The following is an 18,692-nucleotide window of genomic DNA, read 5'->3' as shown; positions in this document are numbered from 1 at the left end:
TAAACATGCAAACATCCTCCCGCCTCCCTCACCTTCATTAACCTCGCCCCGTTTAAAACAACCATAGAGCACACCATTGCAGAGCGCCGCATGTATTGCATCACGCATAGAAAACATCAGAGCGATCCCTACAGGCACTTCCGGCCTAAAACATGACTGGTTTCCCCCCCCCCACTTTAGCCTCCGATGTAAAAAGTACAGTACAGTATACAGAGAACGTCCATCATAGAGATGAAAGAAGATAGAGCGGCACCACCGGGGCTCATAGACACTCGCGGCCTATGACGGCTTTCACTCTTCACCGGAAATTCAGGCTACATGTCACGCTCTCATCATTTTCCAGCTCTATGTTGCCAGGTGTAGGGAGGAGGTGGAAGAAGAGGCGGCCCTATGAGAGGCGGCGGCGGAGCAGCGCCTCGCAGTGGAAGCGGGAGGCTTCGCCGTGACCGAGGAGAGAAAGGGACGAGAGAACGAGTAATGGCGGCCAGTTAGTGGTGGGTGACTGAGCTGAGAACGAGGAGGAGGAGGAGGAGGAGCAGAAGCGCTCCGCGCCTTCGGGCCCTTGTTCTTTGGCTCAGCGGCGGTCTCGCTCCTCACAACAGAGGCGGTGGAGTCAGCGGCAGCGCCGCCCTTCCCGGGGTGGCTGCAGTGAGGCCATGGTGAACACCCGAAAGAGCTCCCAATCTCAGCGTCTCTCCGGGAAAGCGGCGGCGGCGGTGGTCCCGGGGTCCGGCAGCCATTTCATCTCATCCAGGACCCGCTTGTCTAGGACTAGTGCCAAAGCAGCAGCGGCAGCCGCGGCGGCGGCGGCAGCAGCAGCGGCCGGTCAGGATGAGGACTCGGTCCGGGTAAGCCGAGGAAGGGGGCGACGAGGAGCAAGAAAAGAGGGGAGCCGAAGCCGGGACAAGCGCGGGGCATTTTAGAAAAAGAGTCCGAAGAGCCCGGCGGCTCGAGTCATATTTGACGGGCGGCTGGTGGTGGTGGTGGTGTGGTGGTGGTGGTGGGGAAGGGGTCGCCGCCAACGCCGCCGCAAGGGGAGCGGAGCGGCGTCTCATTGTCTCGGTGCGGCCGTCAAGGTTGGAGTGTCAGCGGCTGGCTCGGAGGAGAGAGAGGGATTGGGGGTGGAGTGGGGGGGGGTGTCCTGCTTGAACTCTTGGCATGAGCGGGGAAAAGGCTCTCCCGCCGTGGTTGAGGGGCTTGCGAAGCCCCGTGGGAGGAGGTTGAGAGGAGTAGGGTCGGAGGAGGACAACGGGCGGGTGTGTGTGTGTGTGGGGGGGTTGTCTTGATTTGGGGAAGGAGGACGCCCTCGGGAAAGAGCGCTGGTGGTTGTGGCGGAGAAGCGCCGTTTGGCGGCTGGGGAATGTTTGCGAGAGGGAGACGTGAGCGGCGAGAGAGCGCTGCGCTCAGGGAGAGAGGAGGAGGGAGGGGGGAGGAAAGAAGAAGAGGAGAGGGAGGCGGGCTGCGATTGCGAGGGAGGTCATTTGAGGTAGGGCGACTTAAAGAGAGCCTGAGTGTAGCCGAACAAGAAGCCTGGCGGTCGTTGCAAGTGGGGAGGGGGAGGAGAAGCAAAAGGGATGGCCTGGCGCGGGCGAAAGAGCCGGAGAGAGGTTTGCGCAAAAGAGGGGATTTGTCTGGCTTTGAACAATTGACAAGACAGCCGCTACAAGAATATGTGTGGGGGTTTTTTTTCCCCCCCTCTCTCTCTTTCACCCACATTTCTGTGTCTGTTGTGCCAGGCAGCAAGCTGGGTTTGGAGCGGAGCTCCCTCTCTGGTTGAAAGTGGAAGTGCCGTTTAAAAGAAAAACACAAGTGACTTAAAACTGCACCAACTTTAATTTTTTGAAGAGCTGTTGTTTCCCCCCCAAACGCTTTGAAATCATTTTCAGGTGTCAATATCGACTCATGGCCACAATGAGTCAACATTTCTGTTGCAAAGTGAGACAGTTGTTAAGTGTTGAGTTTTGGCTCGTTTTACGACTTTTTCTTGCCACGGTTGTTAAGTGAATTACTGCTGTTAAGTTAGTAACGTGGTAAATGAATCTGGCTTCCCCACAGACTTTGCTTGTCAGAAGGTCACAAAAAGTGATCACATGACCCTGGGAACCGGCAACTGTCATAAATATCAGTTGACAAGTGTCTGAATTTTGATCATGTGACCATGGGGATGCTGCAGTCGTCCTAAGTGTGAAAAACAGTCAGTCCTGTTGTAACTTTGAACGGTCACTAAATGAACTGTTAAGTCGAGGGCTACTTGTATGCTTTTCAGTCTGTGTTTGAAATAAATAAATAGATTTACAAGTGAAAGTGATAATCTAATGTTTCAGATTATTTTATACATTTTAATTGAACGTTTTACGTTTTTGGATGCAGGTCTCGTTTCTTTACCTTGATAAAAAACAGGATAAGTGATTACTTCATGGACTTTTAAAAATAGCTGCTTTTAATATTTTTCATGTGTATGTTAACAGTGTGAATCATAGAGTTCCGTGTCATTCACATTTGGAATTCATATGCTATTTCAATCTTGCAGAGCATTGAGAGAATTTAAAAGCTCTCCTGTGTGTTATAATGAGGGGCCAGTGTGTCTGCAACTTCCACGCAGAGACAGGCAACAGTGAGGATCTGTTTTTGTTGTTGAGTTCCTGGAAAATCTTAAGGTTACTTTGGCAATGGTTTTGAAAATGTAGTACCCCAAAGTAACTCACTTGTCCGATACATTTTGCTAAAACCTGTTATACACTGACAGTACTTTCAATTATTTCTAAACTAAGTACATATCACATTGCATGTGATATTTCATAATGCAGCTATGAATATTCTGATATTGCACCATAGAAATAAGTGTTTGGAGCTTAAAAGGTAATGGGATGGATGCATTGCATACTAATTGATCAATTGATTTTTTTGGTGAAATTTTTAGACCACCATTGCTTAATAGTCCAGGAGTTGACTTGTATAATCAGTATCATCAATGTAGTGATAATATCTGACCTCAGATCTTTCTTGATGCCCTTCTGTAGTTAAAACAGTAGGTGTGAGAGCATTGATCTCTGAGGTACCTCACAAATTGGGGGCTCCAGTCTCCCTAATTACTAGCACTTACTAGTCTCCCTATTTACTAACACTAACTAGAACTGGCCACAGTGGAGAACTATGGTAATATTGTGCTCCAACTCTCACTTTTTTCATGGTCTGAGGATGATAGCCACGGAGAGATCTAAGAAGCCCATTATTGTTGCACCACTCCTACCTCACCTCTACCACAGGTCATCAACAGTCAATGGACACAGACTTGGAAAGGATCCAGATAATTTGTTAAAACCAAGATCCTCTTGTAGCTGCAGTTTTACCACTATTCAGTGATCTTCCCCAAAAAGATGAAGATTGAAAACTGAATCAATATTATCCAGGATGATTGAGTTCAGTGATCAGTTCTTGAAGGAAGAGTGCATGACTACTTAAAAGGCTGATGGAACCACTTAATCTTTCAGAGAAGCCAATACCATAGCATACCAGGGTAGGCAAAGAGTAACAAACAGGTGACTAGCTTAACAGTTCCAAGCGTGCTGTACATTTTCTCTGGAGTTATAGGCTTGAGCTCTCCCATTTAACCAAGAAAAACCATGCTTCTCTTACCTTAACTGGATCTGCCCATTCAGTCTAAATCTGAGCAAGTTTGTACCTTAGATGCCTAGAATATTATTTACTCTGGCCTGATAGAGGGTCTTTAGTTTCATTCCTTGTTTTCCCTTCTGTTTAGCCCTGTCTGATTCTCAGAAACTGCCTAGACAAGTCCTTGTGTTTTCTTGGTAAGGTTTTTTGGAAGTGGTTTGCCATTGTCTCCTCTGTAGGCTAAGAGAAAATGACTGGCCCAAGGTCACCCATCTGGCTTTATGCCTAAGGCAGGAATTGGAGATGATTGAAGAGAAGAAGAAAAAAAAAAATAAAGTTATGCATCTTTCAACATAAAAAAGGTATATACCTATGCTGTAAAGTGTCAGATAAAATTTGAAGCATTCTCACAGTAACTTTCTTTGGCTTAAATAGTCATTCTGTTTATAAATGAGAAAGCATAAATTTCATTATGATATAGACACAAAAGTTGTCATTGTAATAAATGATGCTTTGTAAATTATTGCTCCCTGGACAATTAGAGATTCTTACTTAGTACCACTGAAAAAATTGTATGTGCAGTCTTACTTATGCATATTTTTTGCAAGACTTCCAGAAAATCTTGATTTAAAAGTATAAAAGCACTTTCCAGTGTAAATTTTAAATGAGGTTATAGATTTACTTCTAGGCATCTCTTGGAAGGCTTAGAAAGTTCATGGATTTTGAAAATGGAGCTGGTTATATCAACATAAATTAACCACATCTCTTCAGCGGCTAATCTAATAACATTGTAAGCATTTGATTTATATATGTGTTCCTCCTCACCCCTCCCTTTCTCCTCCCTCATCCTACTAGCTTTAGACTCCTTGTTGTCTTCATAGATTACTGTATTTCCAGTCTCTCCAGGTTACTCTCCACCCTCCCTAGTTTAAACCTACCTGCTCTGCAATTATCCACTATCTTCTCTTGAAAAATGCTTTGGAACCAAAACTGAGCAAGCGAGTGAGGCATTCTTTGCGAAGGAAAAGAGGACAGGTGGCTGCAGGGTGGAACTCTCCAACTTTCTAACTGCAAGTTTTTTCCTCCTCATGTTTGTAATTAAAGTACCGGTATGTTTAGGGTAGAAGGCTTTATGGTTAAGAATCCATTATTGGGTTATTATTGAATGTCTGCTTCATACTGTCTTCTATATTAATGTAGGGTTGTATAGAATAAATATTGAGTTGATTTAATTTGTTTCATAGTGATTTTATTTAGGCATGCTGCAGACTTAATTAGTTATACTTTGCGCAATACGTTGATAAAATTTATATTCTGTATTCAGTTAATGAAAATATTGTTCCATATTTTCTCAGTTGTACCTTATTTAAACTCATTGTAAACTGGACTTTCATAAATTTGATTAGAGAACATCTGAATAAAAATTGTAGTTAAAGGCACTCATATACTGTAGCTAAAATTTTGAGAATATGCTTTTAGGAGAAACCACATAAGTTGTAATAATAATAATGATAATGATGTAAATTTATTTTATTAGATTTAGGTGTCTCTCCAAAACAGTTCTAATCTGCTCACAATATTAATCAACAATAACAAAAACATTAAACATAGTGATAAGCAAGATAAACATCTGTCCCATCAATGCACTACTTGTAGGTACAAGTAGTCATTGGCATGCGACTGTAATGGAGCCTGTCCATTATGGTTGTATGGTTGTATATTGTACCTGTCATAAAACCTTGGAGCCTTGGTAGTACAGTGGTTTAAGGCACCCTGTTATTAAGCTGGTTATTAAGACCAGCTGCCTGCAATTACTGCAGGTTCGAATCTCGCCAAGGCTCAAGGTTGACTCAGCCTTCCATCCTTTCTAAGGTAGGTAAATTGAGGACCCAGTTGTGGGGGCAATAAGCTGACTTTGTATAAATATACAAAAGGATGAAGGCTATTGCTTAGCGCATTGTAAGCCGCCCTGAGTCTTCGGAGAAGGGCGGCATATAAATCAAATTAAAAAAAAAAAAAACAAGGATTTTTTTGGGGTGGTGGTCAGTTGTAAAGTGGTTGCAGTATTTATTAAGTAAACCAAGTGGTATGGTTTTGCTGAAAACCAGAAGTGCCAGTTTTTGGCAAAACCCTTGTAAAATAAGTTCATGTGACTGTGGTACGCCATTTACCCTATCCTGCCCTACTCTGGGAAACAGCCAGGTTTCAAGGCCTTTTGAAATGCCATTACGATGAGAGTCACATGGATTTCTGAAGGGATCTTGTTCCAAAGATCAAGCAGAAGGTATGCTTCTTGGATAATGATAGATGGCATTGTTTAAATCAAGGGAACTTGAAATATACCATCTATGACATCTCTTACTGTATAAGCAGAAACCATGGGAGAAAAATGGTCCCTCAAACAATCTAATTCTGTGCGTTGGAGCCTCTAATTCCTAGGCCAGGAGGCTAAGTTTTGTTTTATTGGTTGCTTCATTTAGCAACAGTTACATCAATGATGAAAAAGGTCTGTAAAGATCTTCCCAGATCTGTAAAGCAAAGCAAAGCAAAATCACAATTGTGTTTTCACTTAGTGATTGCTTTGCTTTATGACTGGATTGCTGGCTCCAGTTCTGGTTGTTAAACAAAGACTACCTGTATTGTGATTGATGGTTTCAAAAGATGTTGAGTAATCAAGGAGCACAAGGATGGATGTGCCACCATCCCCAACCTGGCATTGCCATAGGCCATCAACAAGTACAGCAGTGGTGGGTTCTACTTACCTTTACTACCGGTTCACAATGGGTTTTACTTGCACACGCTCTTCTGTGCAAGTGCAGAAGTTTCTGCACATGCGCAGAAGCATTTTGATGATGTTGGGCTCGGTGGGTGGAGCCTCCTGCCCATTTTACTACCAGTTATATAGAACCAGTATGAACTGGGGACAACCCACCACTGAAGTACAGTATGGCCACATTGTATTCCATTCTGGAAATATTTAAGATACGTAAAACAAGTATAACCTGTTTAAAAGTAACATTCAGAACTGAGCAATCAAGACAGATGGTAATTGTGAGATACCTGGTTGGTGTTAAATTAGCAGTGTTTGATATAGCTAATCCAAATCAGGGATTAACCTAATAATATCATTTCACTGTACAGAGATGTGGTGAGAAGACAGTATTCCTCAAGGAGACATATTTTGTCCTGCCAAAGTTGCTTTAGGAGATTTATAAATTTTCTGAAGTAGATTTGGGAATCATGCAGGGTTTTGGAGTGAGGGTGAAAAATACACTCTGGTGGCAAATAAGCCTATTTTGTTGGATATTGCCCAAGGTTTTATATTTCTGGTATGAAAGTGTATAGAGAACTCCAAAATACTTATCAGTATTCTTTTCCTTATCAGTATTCTTCTAGTGTTTTATTTTAACTGCCAGATATAGTTGTATTTAATTTTATTCTCAGATAGTAATACGTTTGGAGAAAAAAAACAGGCAGTCATATAGTTTTGCTTCATATTTATGGCCAATGTTTTTTCATTAAAAATTGACTTTTTCCCCTTCTTAAAATATTCCTCTAAAATTGTACAGTTTGACTGTTGTAATCCACTTTGTTCCTAAGCTAACTAGCACATCTAATTAATATATATGGAGAACATGATTGTTTGGACTATTAAGAATATTTTCTTATTTTGCTTTATTAGTATTGGAGAAAAAGATCTGTAAGAAAACATACTTTTCCATTTATTGTTTTAATTACAGTAGTAACATCTATTTTCCTTGACATCCAAAATGGTCTCTCAATACCTCAAGTGGTAAAAGAGGAAGTAAAGAAGAAGAACATCTATTAGTTGGAAAAGTACATTGTTGTTTCAGCTGGATAATATTCTACTTGAATTATATTAAAAAAAACTAAAAGAAAAAAAAAGCAACTGCTTTATGTAAATATGTAATTTTTATAACCTATCCTTCAGCCTAATTATTTTTATACATTAAATATTAGTCACATAGAGAGTACTGCTAGCTTAATTTGCTTTGGAAGATACTTGTTTTTCTTGGTAAAGGACATGTGTAAAATCCTTAGAATTTCAGCTCCGTTCCTGAAGCCTGCCAAAAGATTTCCCCTCCCCTCTGTACAAAAAGGAGAAATCCTTTGTGGATCAGCTCTCTTCCATCCCCTCTACCTGCAACCTTCCCTGCAACTTTCCTAATGATTTTGTGGGAAAACCAGTAAAGAAGATTCCAAATGATGCTCATGGTAGGGCACTTGGCAACCAGTTGTGAATGCAAACTAGTGGCCAAGTGCCCAAATGCATTCATGTGATGTGTGTGGGGGGAAATGGGACAATAGTGTGAAGTTTTATGATGGCTAAAAGTGCTTTATGGGTCATAAAGCACCCTTTCTGAGGCTTAGAATAACTTTGTCACTTTGAATGTACGCTAATCAGCATACATTAAAATGAAATTTCAGTGCATACAGCTCTCAAAGGGTCATCACCTCCAATATACACTACATAAACATGTCCAAACAAACAAACAAACACAAAATTATCCATATACCCATATATATTATATGACACAGAGAAACAACACAGTCTAGTTCGGATGTACATGTACAATGGCGAGAAAAACGAATTTTGTGAGTTTACTAGACGGATGGCATAGGGAACAAAGCTGTTACAGAATCTGGTAGTCCTGGTAGAAATATTCCAAAACCACTTCGAAAGATATGCTCTCCTCATCCGACACAGGAAATGCAGACACTGATTTGCACGCTTCACTAAGGATGACGTGTGGAGAGACCAGTTCAGATTGTTAGTTATCTGCACTTCCAGATACTTAATACTGTTGTCCACCTATACAGCTGCATCCTTAATACTGAATGGAATATGACTGTGCCAGCTCTTTCTAAAACCTACTATGATCTCCTTTGTTTTATTAACATTTAGAACCAGCTTACTTTTATTGCACCTGTTGTGACCCAGGCCCAAGTAAGTAGTTGAAAAATCAGTCAGTGAAAAAACAAACTTTATTCGAACAGCTGAGAATTACTTCATTCCCAGCATCTTTCATCTAAATTAAAGCAAATTCCTCCCAACACAAATTCCTCAGTCCTATCGCAAACCTTGATCCAATTAGGCAAACTGCCAAAGGCCTTTCTTGGCAAACATTCAGAAATCACAGATACAAAAATCAACGCAAGACGTAGATGAAGAAGACGAAGCTACCAACGTTGTTTTCCGGCAAAGCCCAAACACCGTTGCTGGTCTGTTTTAAGCCTTATGGGAGGGGCCAATCATCTCCTGGCCCTACTCCCGAGTTGTCCTCTTTGCTTGAGCTGCTCTTGCCTTCTGGCAGCTCTTCTCATGCGTGCATTAGGAATAGGCTCCTCCTGTTCCTCTGCCTCACTCCTATCAGTCTCTGGAGGCTCTGGAGTCCGCACCTCATTCCCCAATGGCCCTGGCCCCATCTCTGCCTCTGACGCAGAACCTTCATCCGGGCCTTCCCCAGCCTCCAGGACTGGCCCATGTTCTTCCTCAGCCTCATCGCTGTCCGACTCCGCTGCCAACTCCTCAGGCTGTGGCGGACCACAACAGCACCAGTCCACCAGAGCTTTCACCGCTTCCCTATAAGCATCTTCATTGTTGTCCTGGATAAGACCCACCACTGCCGTATCATCTGCATACTTCCACAATATGATTCGTAGCAGATTTGCCACAGCAGTCGTGGGTCATCAAAGTGAATAGTAGTGGGCTCAAGACACAGCCCTGTGGGGATCTTGTGGGAGGTTGTGGTAATTTTGAATGGTAAAAAGCAGTGGTTTACTAGTAAACCACTTGATAGATAACCTTGATAACTTTGATACTAGATAACCTTGATAGAGAAAGAATTGAAGATGCAGACTTTCCATCCCCACTGCAATCCACCCCCTAAAAAAAATCAGAAATAGAACTATACAGCCCTAGTGAATGTTATAGAGTTATGATGGGAAAAGAAAAGGGAAGGGGAAATTTTCACAATAATCTACCGTACTTGAAAAAAGGGTATTTCTTCATACCTCTATAACGATTTCCAGTCTTTCTGTAACACATTTTGAGAGCACCTGAGAAATCATTGTAGAGGAAGAACATACATTTCTTCCTATACAAGTGCCTATTAAGCAGTCTTAAAATAGTTATTGAAATAAAGAAGAAATATCTCTTGAAGCTATTGGAAGGGGGGGTTCATGTCCTTTGGATCTCATTATTATTGGTATTAATTACACTACATTGAAAATTGCTTGCTTAATGACTTCAGACAATGATGCTGTAATGTTTTTGCCTTGTCTGCTTTATCTAGTTAAGCTCTCCCACACCACTGAAACAGGTTTCAAACCAGTTGTGTAGCTTCAGTTTCTACATAGAATAGAATTACTCAGAACCCTTACAAGATTGAATCCCAGCATTTTGTATGTTATTAACAGTATAGACACACCTTTGTGTACAAAGTAGGGTGTAACTTGGCCATTGACTATTTAATATTTAATAAAGTATATACAGTAGGTATTTTTCCTCCAGAACTCTATTTCTTATTGTATGGAATATATCTGAAGTTTCTGAATCTAGTAACTAGGTTTGTATGGAATGGTACAAACATCCTGCATAATTGTTGAAAAAAATGCAGGGGTTTATTTTATGTATGTTTTGACCTGTCACATACAATTTTATTTCCTGTGTTACATTCAGAAACACCATTCTGTATACTTCAGAGGCCCTGTGACAGCGTGTCTGTAAATGGAGTGGAGAAATGGTGTTGATCAGCTCCTCTACTTGTTTTGTGAGCTGGTGATATCAAGGGTATGAAGCATAACCGAGAGAAGCCTTGCTCCCTGATATACAGATAGTCCTTGATTTACAACCACAATTGGGAACAATTCCCAATTTGCTAAGCAGGATGGTTATTAAGTGAGTCACAGCTGATTTTACACCCTTTTTTGCTTTTAAGCAAATCACTGCATTTGTTAAGTGAATGTCATTAAACAAATCCAGCTCCCGCCTCCCCACATTGATTTTGTTAGAAGCCAGCTGGGAAGGTTGCAAATTTTGATTGTGGGATCATAGTGACATTGTGATGGTCATAAATGCAAGGACCAGTTGAAAGTCAGTTTTTTCAGTGCTGTTGTGACTTGGAACAGCTGCTCAATAGATGGCTGTAAGTTGTGGACTACCTGTAATTATTTCTGGGGAGCCATAGTTTCTTGTTACTGAAATATGGGGAGGGGGGAAGTTCTGACCAAGACAGGGCAAGGACACCTGACTTTCTGCTTGTGTTTACCTGGAACAGTTTTTTTAGTGTGAGCCTTTCCCAAAAGGGCAAGACTTCCACCAGCCAAACTCTTCAAAGTTGTCCTGTGCATTCGTATTGAGGGAAATAAGAAAGCAATCCTCCTGGAGCATTTGTTTATCACCTGCGTTCAAACCCTAAATTGGATATCAGATATTTTTGAGGAGAGCTCCTTCTCTATACATAAGTATGAAACTTAAAAAAGTGTAAAGTAAAAGTCAAATATATAGTGAGTTAACACCATAAAACTCAATATAGGAAACATGTCCTAAAATCAATTGCAGTAATTTAAATTCTGTTGGCTTGGTGTGATCATTCTGAATTTTGATATTCATTATATCGTTCTTTAATTCATGTTTCAGGTCATTTTAATTGTTTATTTGAGCTACTTGTTTAAACTGGTTTTCATTTTCATTTTTATGAGTGGCTGTATGAGTGGCTTTGATTGCCTTAGGGCTGAATAAATTGTATAAATTGAAGTAATAATAATAATAAAATATTTGTTAATATAAATGTTGGCATTTGGAACCACTTCCAGTGGAAATCAGATTGGCTCCCTCCCTGATTGCATTAAGAAAATTCTGTAGTGCATTTAAAATGCAGAATTAGCCATTAATGCCTATATTGATTCAACATATGAGTCCATTATGTTTTATTGATAGTAGACATTTTAAAATTAGGCTACTGTTGATGTTTCAGTAATTTTCTATATATCTTGTAAATCACTAAGAGATGCATTTGATCGTTATGAGATGTAAATACAAAACAGACAAATAAGCTCAAATTTGCTTTAATCCCCAGAAAAAGATATAGCAAATTCCTCAATATCTCTCATACCCTCTTTCTAGAATTAGATTTACAGTTTTCAGGTGAGGATGATTGCTATTATCTGAATAAGAATCAGTTCTTCCCCACTCCTCCTGAATTGGAGAATATTTATCTTGAACAATGTCATGAATTAGACTACTACTAACTGTTTGCTTTTTTTTTTTTCTTCTCTAGAGAGATGATGGTAGTGATGGTAGTTTGAGTGATAGTCACATATCTCCTCCAGCCAAACGTACCTTGAAACATGCTGATTCTGTATGCAAAGACAAATCAAAATCTCGCAGTACTGGACAGCGAGAGGAATGGAGTGTCTCAACTGGTCAGTCCCGGTAAGCATATTAAATATTTTAAAAACCTGTGTGTGTATGCGCATGTCGGCGTGTACTTACACGTGTACAATTTTGATCATTTTCTTAAACAGCTTAAATTATTGATTAAGGCAAAATCTTTACTCCCTTTAAAGAAATGTTTCTGCTACTTAAAATAGCCTCCTTATATCGGGTTCTGTTCCAGACTATGTACTAAAATCTATTGTATGTTGCAGAGAAAGGGAAACCTAAATTTGGGATGCTACACTCCCATGTTTCTCATCATGCGTAATTCATCATTAGTAACTGATTTTAGCCAGAGATTCTGACTTCATGCATAAGTGCATGAGGTACAGCTTGTTCCCGCTTCCTCCCTTCTCTCCCCCCCCCCAAACTTTATTTCAGATGACAAATTTTGTTTATGGGAAAGAAAAAGAGCAACTCCATCTGTTGCTTACATTAAGACATCTGGAATTTCTTGTGAACACAGTACAGTTTTGTCTGTTCCATGCATATAGTATTATGTTAATAAGTTTAACTAGTTCCATGTTTTCTTTAGCAATAGAAAGTATTAGCCATGTTTGTTTCTGCTACAAATTAATAGCTTTTTTTTTTTTTTTGCTGTTAACTCCAAATTTGACCTGTGAGATTGCTCCCTAGCAATTACATAGTTTAACCCATGTAACACACACAAATTAGGCTTTGGAGTTGAATTGACCACATATTATTTATGATTCTTTTCAGCATGTGTTACTTGTTCTGCAGGAAAGAGAACAAATGTTACTTTAAACAAAAATAAAACAAAGTATAGAGTTGATAAATTGTTAAAATTATTGTATTAGGTATCTGGAACTGCACAAATGAATGCTAATATTTCTGATTCCCCACTTTAAAAGCTGAAATGAGACAATGTCCATTTCAAGAGGACCATCATGCCTAATGGACTTTCCATTATCTATGAACATTTAAACATGAATTGTGTGAAATCAGAAGTAAAAGGCTCATAGATGTTTTTAAAAATGGCACTGCTAAATATTATTAATCTTGATAAATAATTTCCATATTATTTATGCTAATTAGAGCCAATATCTAAATATCCTTCAATTTTGTTGTTCTATTGCTGAGAGAACCAGTTTGGAATAATGATGGTGGTGGTGATGTATACACTCCCCCCAAGAGAGAAACATGAGAAAATCTAACTCCCCCCTCCTTTTTTTAAAAGCCAGCATTCATATGTTTTAGGCAAGAATTCTACAAGTATACATTTAGAAATACAATTAATACTTGGTCTCTGGAAAGGAAAAATTAAGAACTCTTATTTCTATGGTGAGCTCTAAATCCTGAATTTTTCAAAATTTGTTTATATACTGTATATTTTTGAAGAGGCACATTTTGTGTGTGTGTGTGTGTGTGTGTGTGTGTGTGTGTGCGCTTCCTGATTTCTGTGGCAAGAATACTCAAAGAGGACACATTCACTTCTCTTTCTCTTCTGTTTTGATTGCAGTAATACTTATAATGGCAACATCAGTTTAAAACTAGCATTCATCTTAGTATTGGCATGGAGGATAAACTGGGAAGAGAGTACAGGAAGTCCACAAATTATGTTGAGTTGCTTAATGACCAAAATTATGGCAGACTCATGAAAAGCTGCTTATCACCTGTTTTTTAAGTTCTGACATCATGTGCACACACACACACACACACACACACACACACAGTCACATGACCACATTTTGGGCGCTTGGCAACTGGCCTTGATTTACAACTCTTTGCAGCACTCCACAGTCATGTAATCTGTGATTACAACTTTTTTTCCGGAAGCCAACATTTACTTCTGTTTCTGGGGAAAAACACCCCGTAGCAAACAGTGGGTTCACTTAACGACCACAGTGTTTGCTTAACAACCTTTATATTCGCCTTCCAACTGCTTCTTTCATCTCACAACTGTTGTGTTCACTTAATGACCATTGCAAAAAAAGATTGTCAAATTGGGGTTATCCCATGAGGAACTGCTTTATGATTGACACAGCCCATGGCCATAATTGCCAGGCTCAGTTACAGTCATAAATTGAAGACTACTTGTACAGAAAAGCATGAAAGCTTTGGTGCTGATATCCCTGTTTATCCTTAGATGCTGGGTTTAATGTAAAAATTATGCCTGTGGGAACTTGTGAAGATGAATTTCCTAATTATGGCAGGACCATAAGAGCATACACCTGAATGTTTTTACGGATATATTTCCTAGCTTTGCATCAAAAACAAAGATTTCTTCAGTCTGATTGGATTTATTATAGTATTGGTGATGGGATATACACATACATCCAATGATGTACTTGAACAGGCTTGTATTGCTCGTGAGAGCCTATTGTTGAATTTTCTAGTATTTTGCAAGCCAGTAGATAGCAGAACTGAGTTGCTATACCTAGTATTGTGTCAATCAGCTGTTAGGTGGCTAGTAGTGGAGTCAAGTGAATGAAGCCAGCAGAGCCGGTTGTTAATACATTTACTAGCACACCACTGCATATATCTATATCCTCTTTTCAGTTTTACTCCTTAGCTATTAAGGACAGTAAATTATTTAAAGTTTTAATGTTACAAGTTCTTTCTGTGATAATGTTGCATTTTGTAATAGGGGCTGAAGCATATTAAAATTAAAAAAAAGTCAAGGTTTTGATTATTGCCATTTTTCATTTCATAATTGGTATAGTAGATATTATTGTTCTATTTGTAATATTAGATTAGTACTATTTGTAACATTAGTTTTAGTTAGCACTTTCCACAAGTGGAAAGTCCCTTTTATTAGGTAAGAACACAAAATGGAAGAAAAAAATGTTCTGAGTTGGAATAAAATAATCCCATTTAAAATGTTCCATTAGCATATTTCTTGTATTCCATCTTTGAATTGAAGAAAATTTGAAAGATGTTGAACGTTCCACAATAGGAAACAGTACAAAATCAAAATAAATCTCTTTACTCCTTTATTTTTTTGTCTTAGAACCATTAAAGTAGGTTATTTGATTGAATCGTAGGTAAATTCACAATAGGTTGTCTATTTGTACAGGCTTAGGACAAAATTCTAGAATAAGAATGGTTTCATTAACCTGGGAATACTCAAACTACAGTTTGGAACTCTAAATGTTTTTTGATCCCTATCATTTTATGACTTATGACTTATAACTTTCGCTATAATTACCGTTCAAACTAAGGAAAATAAATTGAGCTGCTTTTGATGATGCTAAGAATTAAACACGTTACTTTCTATTTTGTATTGTGACTATGAGGTAGGACCCTACTTCAGCTTGAAAGTATTTTGCTTTCTTTTCAAAGAAAAAATATAGACTACATTATAGCACTGGAACATATAAACTGATCAATGTAAACTAATTAAAGTTTTCTTTTACAACAGATATTTTCTTTTCAAATGTTTGCATTTGAAAGCATTTATCACATTAGCATACAAATTAAAAATGTTGTATTGAGTAGCTTGACATTGTTTGAAGCATGATGATAGATCAATACAAATCATTATTTCAAGGGAATGCACTGAATAACCTATACCTTATTTGAATGCTTTCCAGAATGGTAAAAAAATTAGGAATGCTAAACTTCATTAAATGAATACCAAATTTAAAGACTGATACCAGGCTTTCTCATTGATGATTTTAGACCAGAGGTAGAGAACTTGAGTTCTCCAAGCTGTGCAAAGTTTCTGGAAGCAGATGTGGTTCTAGAGATATTCTAAAAATTATCACTAAATTGACTGCATAATTCAACTCAAAAGTAAAATAAATTACATTTTTTGTCTTGGTTTTGTCAATCATTTGAAAGTAGTCTCCTGTGTGGACATCTGTAATGAAAAAATTCACTTTCCTGCTTTCAATGAATTATTAACTTTGCTCCTCATTTGTAGAAGCAGCATAAAAATTATTTAACTGTTTTAAAATATACAGATGGGATATAAATAGTTTTCATATAACTTGTAGAGTTGAAATTATAGCAGCTTATGTCCAATATGTAACACTTGAGAATAGAAATAATATCAATATTATGTGAATTGTAATTTTAATACAACAAACTAATTTTCCAAATTAAATTGTTCTTAGGTTAACTTCTCAATCTGGTGCTACTCTACCAAATGGTCGTAGTTTATGTAAGTACTTCATAGTTAAATTGCTTATTCTGATCCTTAACATTTTTATATTTTTAATGTTCTGTCTCCCTAACTTTTCAATATGCTATATTACTCTTTTCAGTGCAAAAAGTAAAAAAAGAAAAAGCTACATTCATTGTTCCGTGACCAAGTACCCACTTGTTAAACTGGCCTCATTTATTTCCCATTTTCTTGCTCCTGGCTCCATTCTACTTAGTCTAATTCTACTTAGACTGCACCCCAAATCCCTCAAAGCAAATTTGGCATGAAGGCTGCAGAGTAATATACAGTTATCATTAAAATTGAAATATTTATTGTGGATAAAATAATTTGACTATGTATGTCTGTGTGTGTAAATATTTTACACAATTATTTTACCTTTCAAATCATAAGACTCTGGGTAGCTCATTCATGTAAATGCCATTAAAACAACAAGAACTATATAAACCCAACTGTTCCACATTTGCAACAGTCCATGCACCTTGTTATACACATCCTAAATACTTATTATTTCTCAATATTAATATTATAACTTGAAATTTGCAGCTCTCAAAAGCTGTTCTCTTCGAGGAGAAAAAAAGGGAGATGGTGACCATGCCTGTATAAATGGAGGCAGAGAAATTAGAAAAAGTTGTCGATCTAGAAAAAACAGATTTGAAAGTCTCAATCAGAGTTTACTGTTTGACCAATTGGTAAACAGGTATGTTGGAATAGTGCAATAATAATAGTGTAAAATTTCATGATATTGTTAAAATTATGTTTGTGTTATATTTCAGTCCATGAGAAACATTTTATTTATATATTTAAAAAGATGTCCCCTAGGTTGAATATTCAGCTTCCAAACAATGTAGAGTAAATATTTAATTTACTCAGCTAGCCGATTTCAATCTCTGAGAACTTTATTGTACTTATTTTATGTACTCTGTATCCTAGGAAATAGAAAAGAAATGGATCAGACATTTTTCAGCCTATCCACTTTATGGTCACACCATCTTAGAGGCAAAACTTTACATTAAAAAAATGAGGCTCAGCAAGAAAGGGAAACTCCTATCCCTGCAATAAACGATGTGAACCAGAATTTTAATAGTTGAGTTTGTTCAGGAATTATAGAGAATATTGGAAAAAACTTTGGACTCATATTTTTCTAATTTGATTTTTGCCTCTGAACTATATCTGTAAATCATGGATAAAATATGAATTTGCTCACACTGGAAGAGAGTAATAATGTTCATTTCCTTAAATGCAGCCCCTTGTATTCAGTAAAACTTTCTTTGGCACTGAGGATTCCTTCTAAAAAGGATGTAGGAATGCTGTAACGCAAAAATCACTTTTTTGTGTTTCTACTAGCAGATTTATTTACTGGACCAAAATCATATAAGGATCTTATTTAATTTTAACCATATTTAATTATGATCCAGTTTATTGTATTTACTTAACAATATCACAAGGCAGTTGTTACATATTTGATTTTGGGCCAGTCACTCTCTCTCAGAACAAGTCATCTCAGAGTTATTGTTGTGGGAAAAATAGGGGGAGGTGGGAGTATTGCGTGTGTTGAGTTATTTATAAAAATATAAAGAATATAAATAAGTAAATAAATTTCTACAATTTTTCTTGTTAGTACTGCTGAAGCTGTTCTTCAGGAAATGGACAATATTAACATCCGACGGAACAGGCGATCAGGTGAAGTGGAACGGTTGCGTATGTGGACAGATACTGAATTTGTAAGTTTAATTCTCTGCTCATCTTTTTTTCCTTACATTTTGTTTAAGCCTTGAGTACGTTATAGCCTAGCATCGAAAGCACTTGTTAATAAAAATGGATCAAATGAATTTTGAATATTCTGTATATAGTTTTTAATCCTTATAACAGGAACAGAAGGGAAAGAAAAAACAATACAGCTGGCTATGGAAAAAACAGGTGTCAACACTGTACTATCTCATAAAAAATACAATAACTCATAAGAAGTGACATGGTTTGTGGTGGATTATAGGGTAGTCAATCATCTGTAAGACAATATGATTAATGTGAAACAGTCCCATCTACATATATATGTTTTACTGGTTGGCATTCAGGGCTTGTGACTCCCTAGGTTCCTTTAAATAGTAGCAACTGATATCTAAAATCAAGTCGCAGGAACAGGAAAAACAATTCCTCTGTCCTCTCTGTTGCAACTTTGGAGGCTTGCACAACTATTAACAGGCTGTGGTGAATGAGTGGATAAATGGAAGCTAGCTGATGAGGCAACAAGGCTTTCCCTTCTATGAGCTGGCCAGCTTGCAACAGCCCCGCCCTTCCCAGCTACCTTATTGGCTGCTGGGAAGCTGTGGCTCTGAGTGGTAGAATTCTTGAGTCTCTGGCTCATTTCTGTAGATTCCAGCTCTTGGGGCAGCAACAACCTGTGCCTCACATTGCCACATAGTGGCAAGGCCAGAGAATTGTAACCAGCTAGTCAGAGAGTGCCTTGCTGCTGTGAGTTCTACAGTGCTGATT

The 18,692-nt window shown here is 38.3% G+C and overlaps 1 protein-coding gene across 1 annotated transcript in view; it reads left to right on the top strand.

The window, feature by feature from the left end:
- The first annotated feature begins 391 nt into the window (after positions 1–391).
- Positions 392–18,692, top strand: part of ATAD2B (ATPase family AAA domain containing 2B) — a 78,417-nt gene continuing 60,116 nt past the window's right edge. The window contains exons 1-5 of the mRNA XM_070933016.1: positions 392–848; positions 11,916–12,070; positions 16,153–16,199; positions 16,746–16,899; positions 17,821–17,923. Of these exons, the coding sequence (XP_070789117.1) occupies positions 657–848; positions 11,916–12,070; positions 16,153–16,199; positions 16,746–16,899; positions 17,821–17,923 (651 nt within the window). The 5' untranslated portion in view covers positions 392–656. The remainder of the gene's footprint in view (positions 849–11,915; positions 12,071–16,152; positions 16,200–16,745; positions 16,900–17,820; positions 17,924–18,692) is intronic.

This window comes from Pituophis catenifer, unplaced genomic scaffold, assembly GCF_029215685.1.
Source record: "Pituophis catenifer annectens isolate HBS135680 unplaced genomic scaffold, rPitCat1.0.hap2 SCAF_1, whole genome shotgun sequence".
Classification (NCBI taxonomy): domain Eukaryota; kingdom Metazoa; phylum Chordata; class Lepidosauria; order Squamata; family Colubridae; genus Pituophis; species Pituophis catenifer.
Note: the sequence above shows the minus strand (reverse complement) of the source record. Positions and strands in the feature narration are given on the sequence as shown.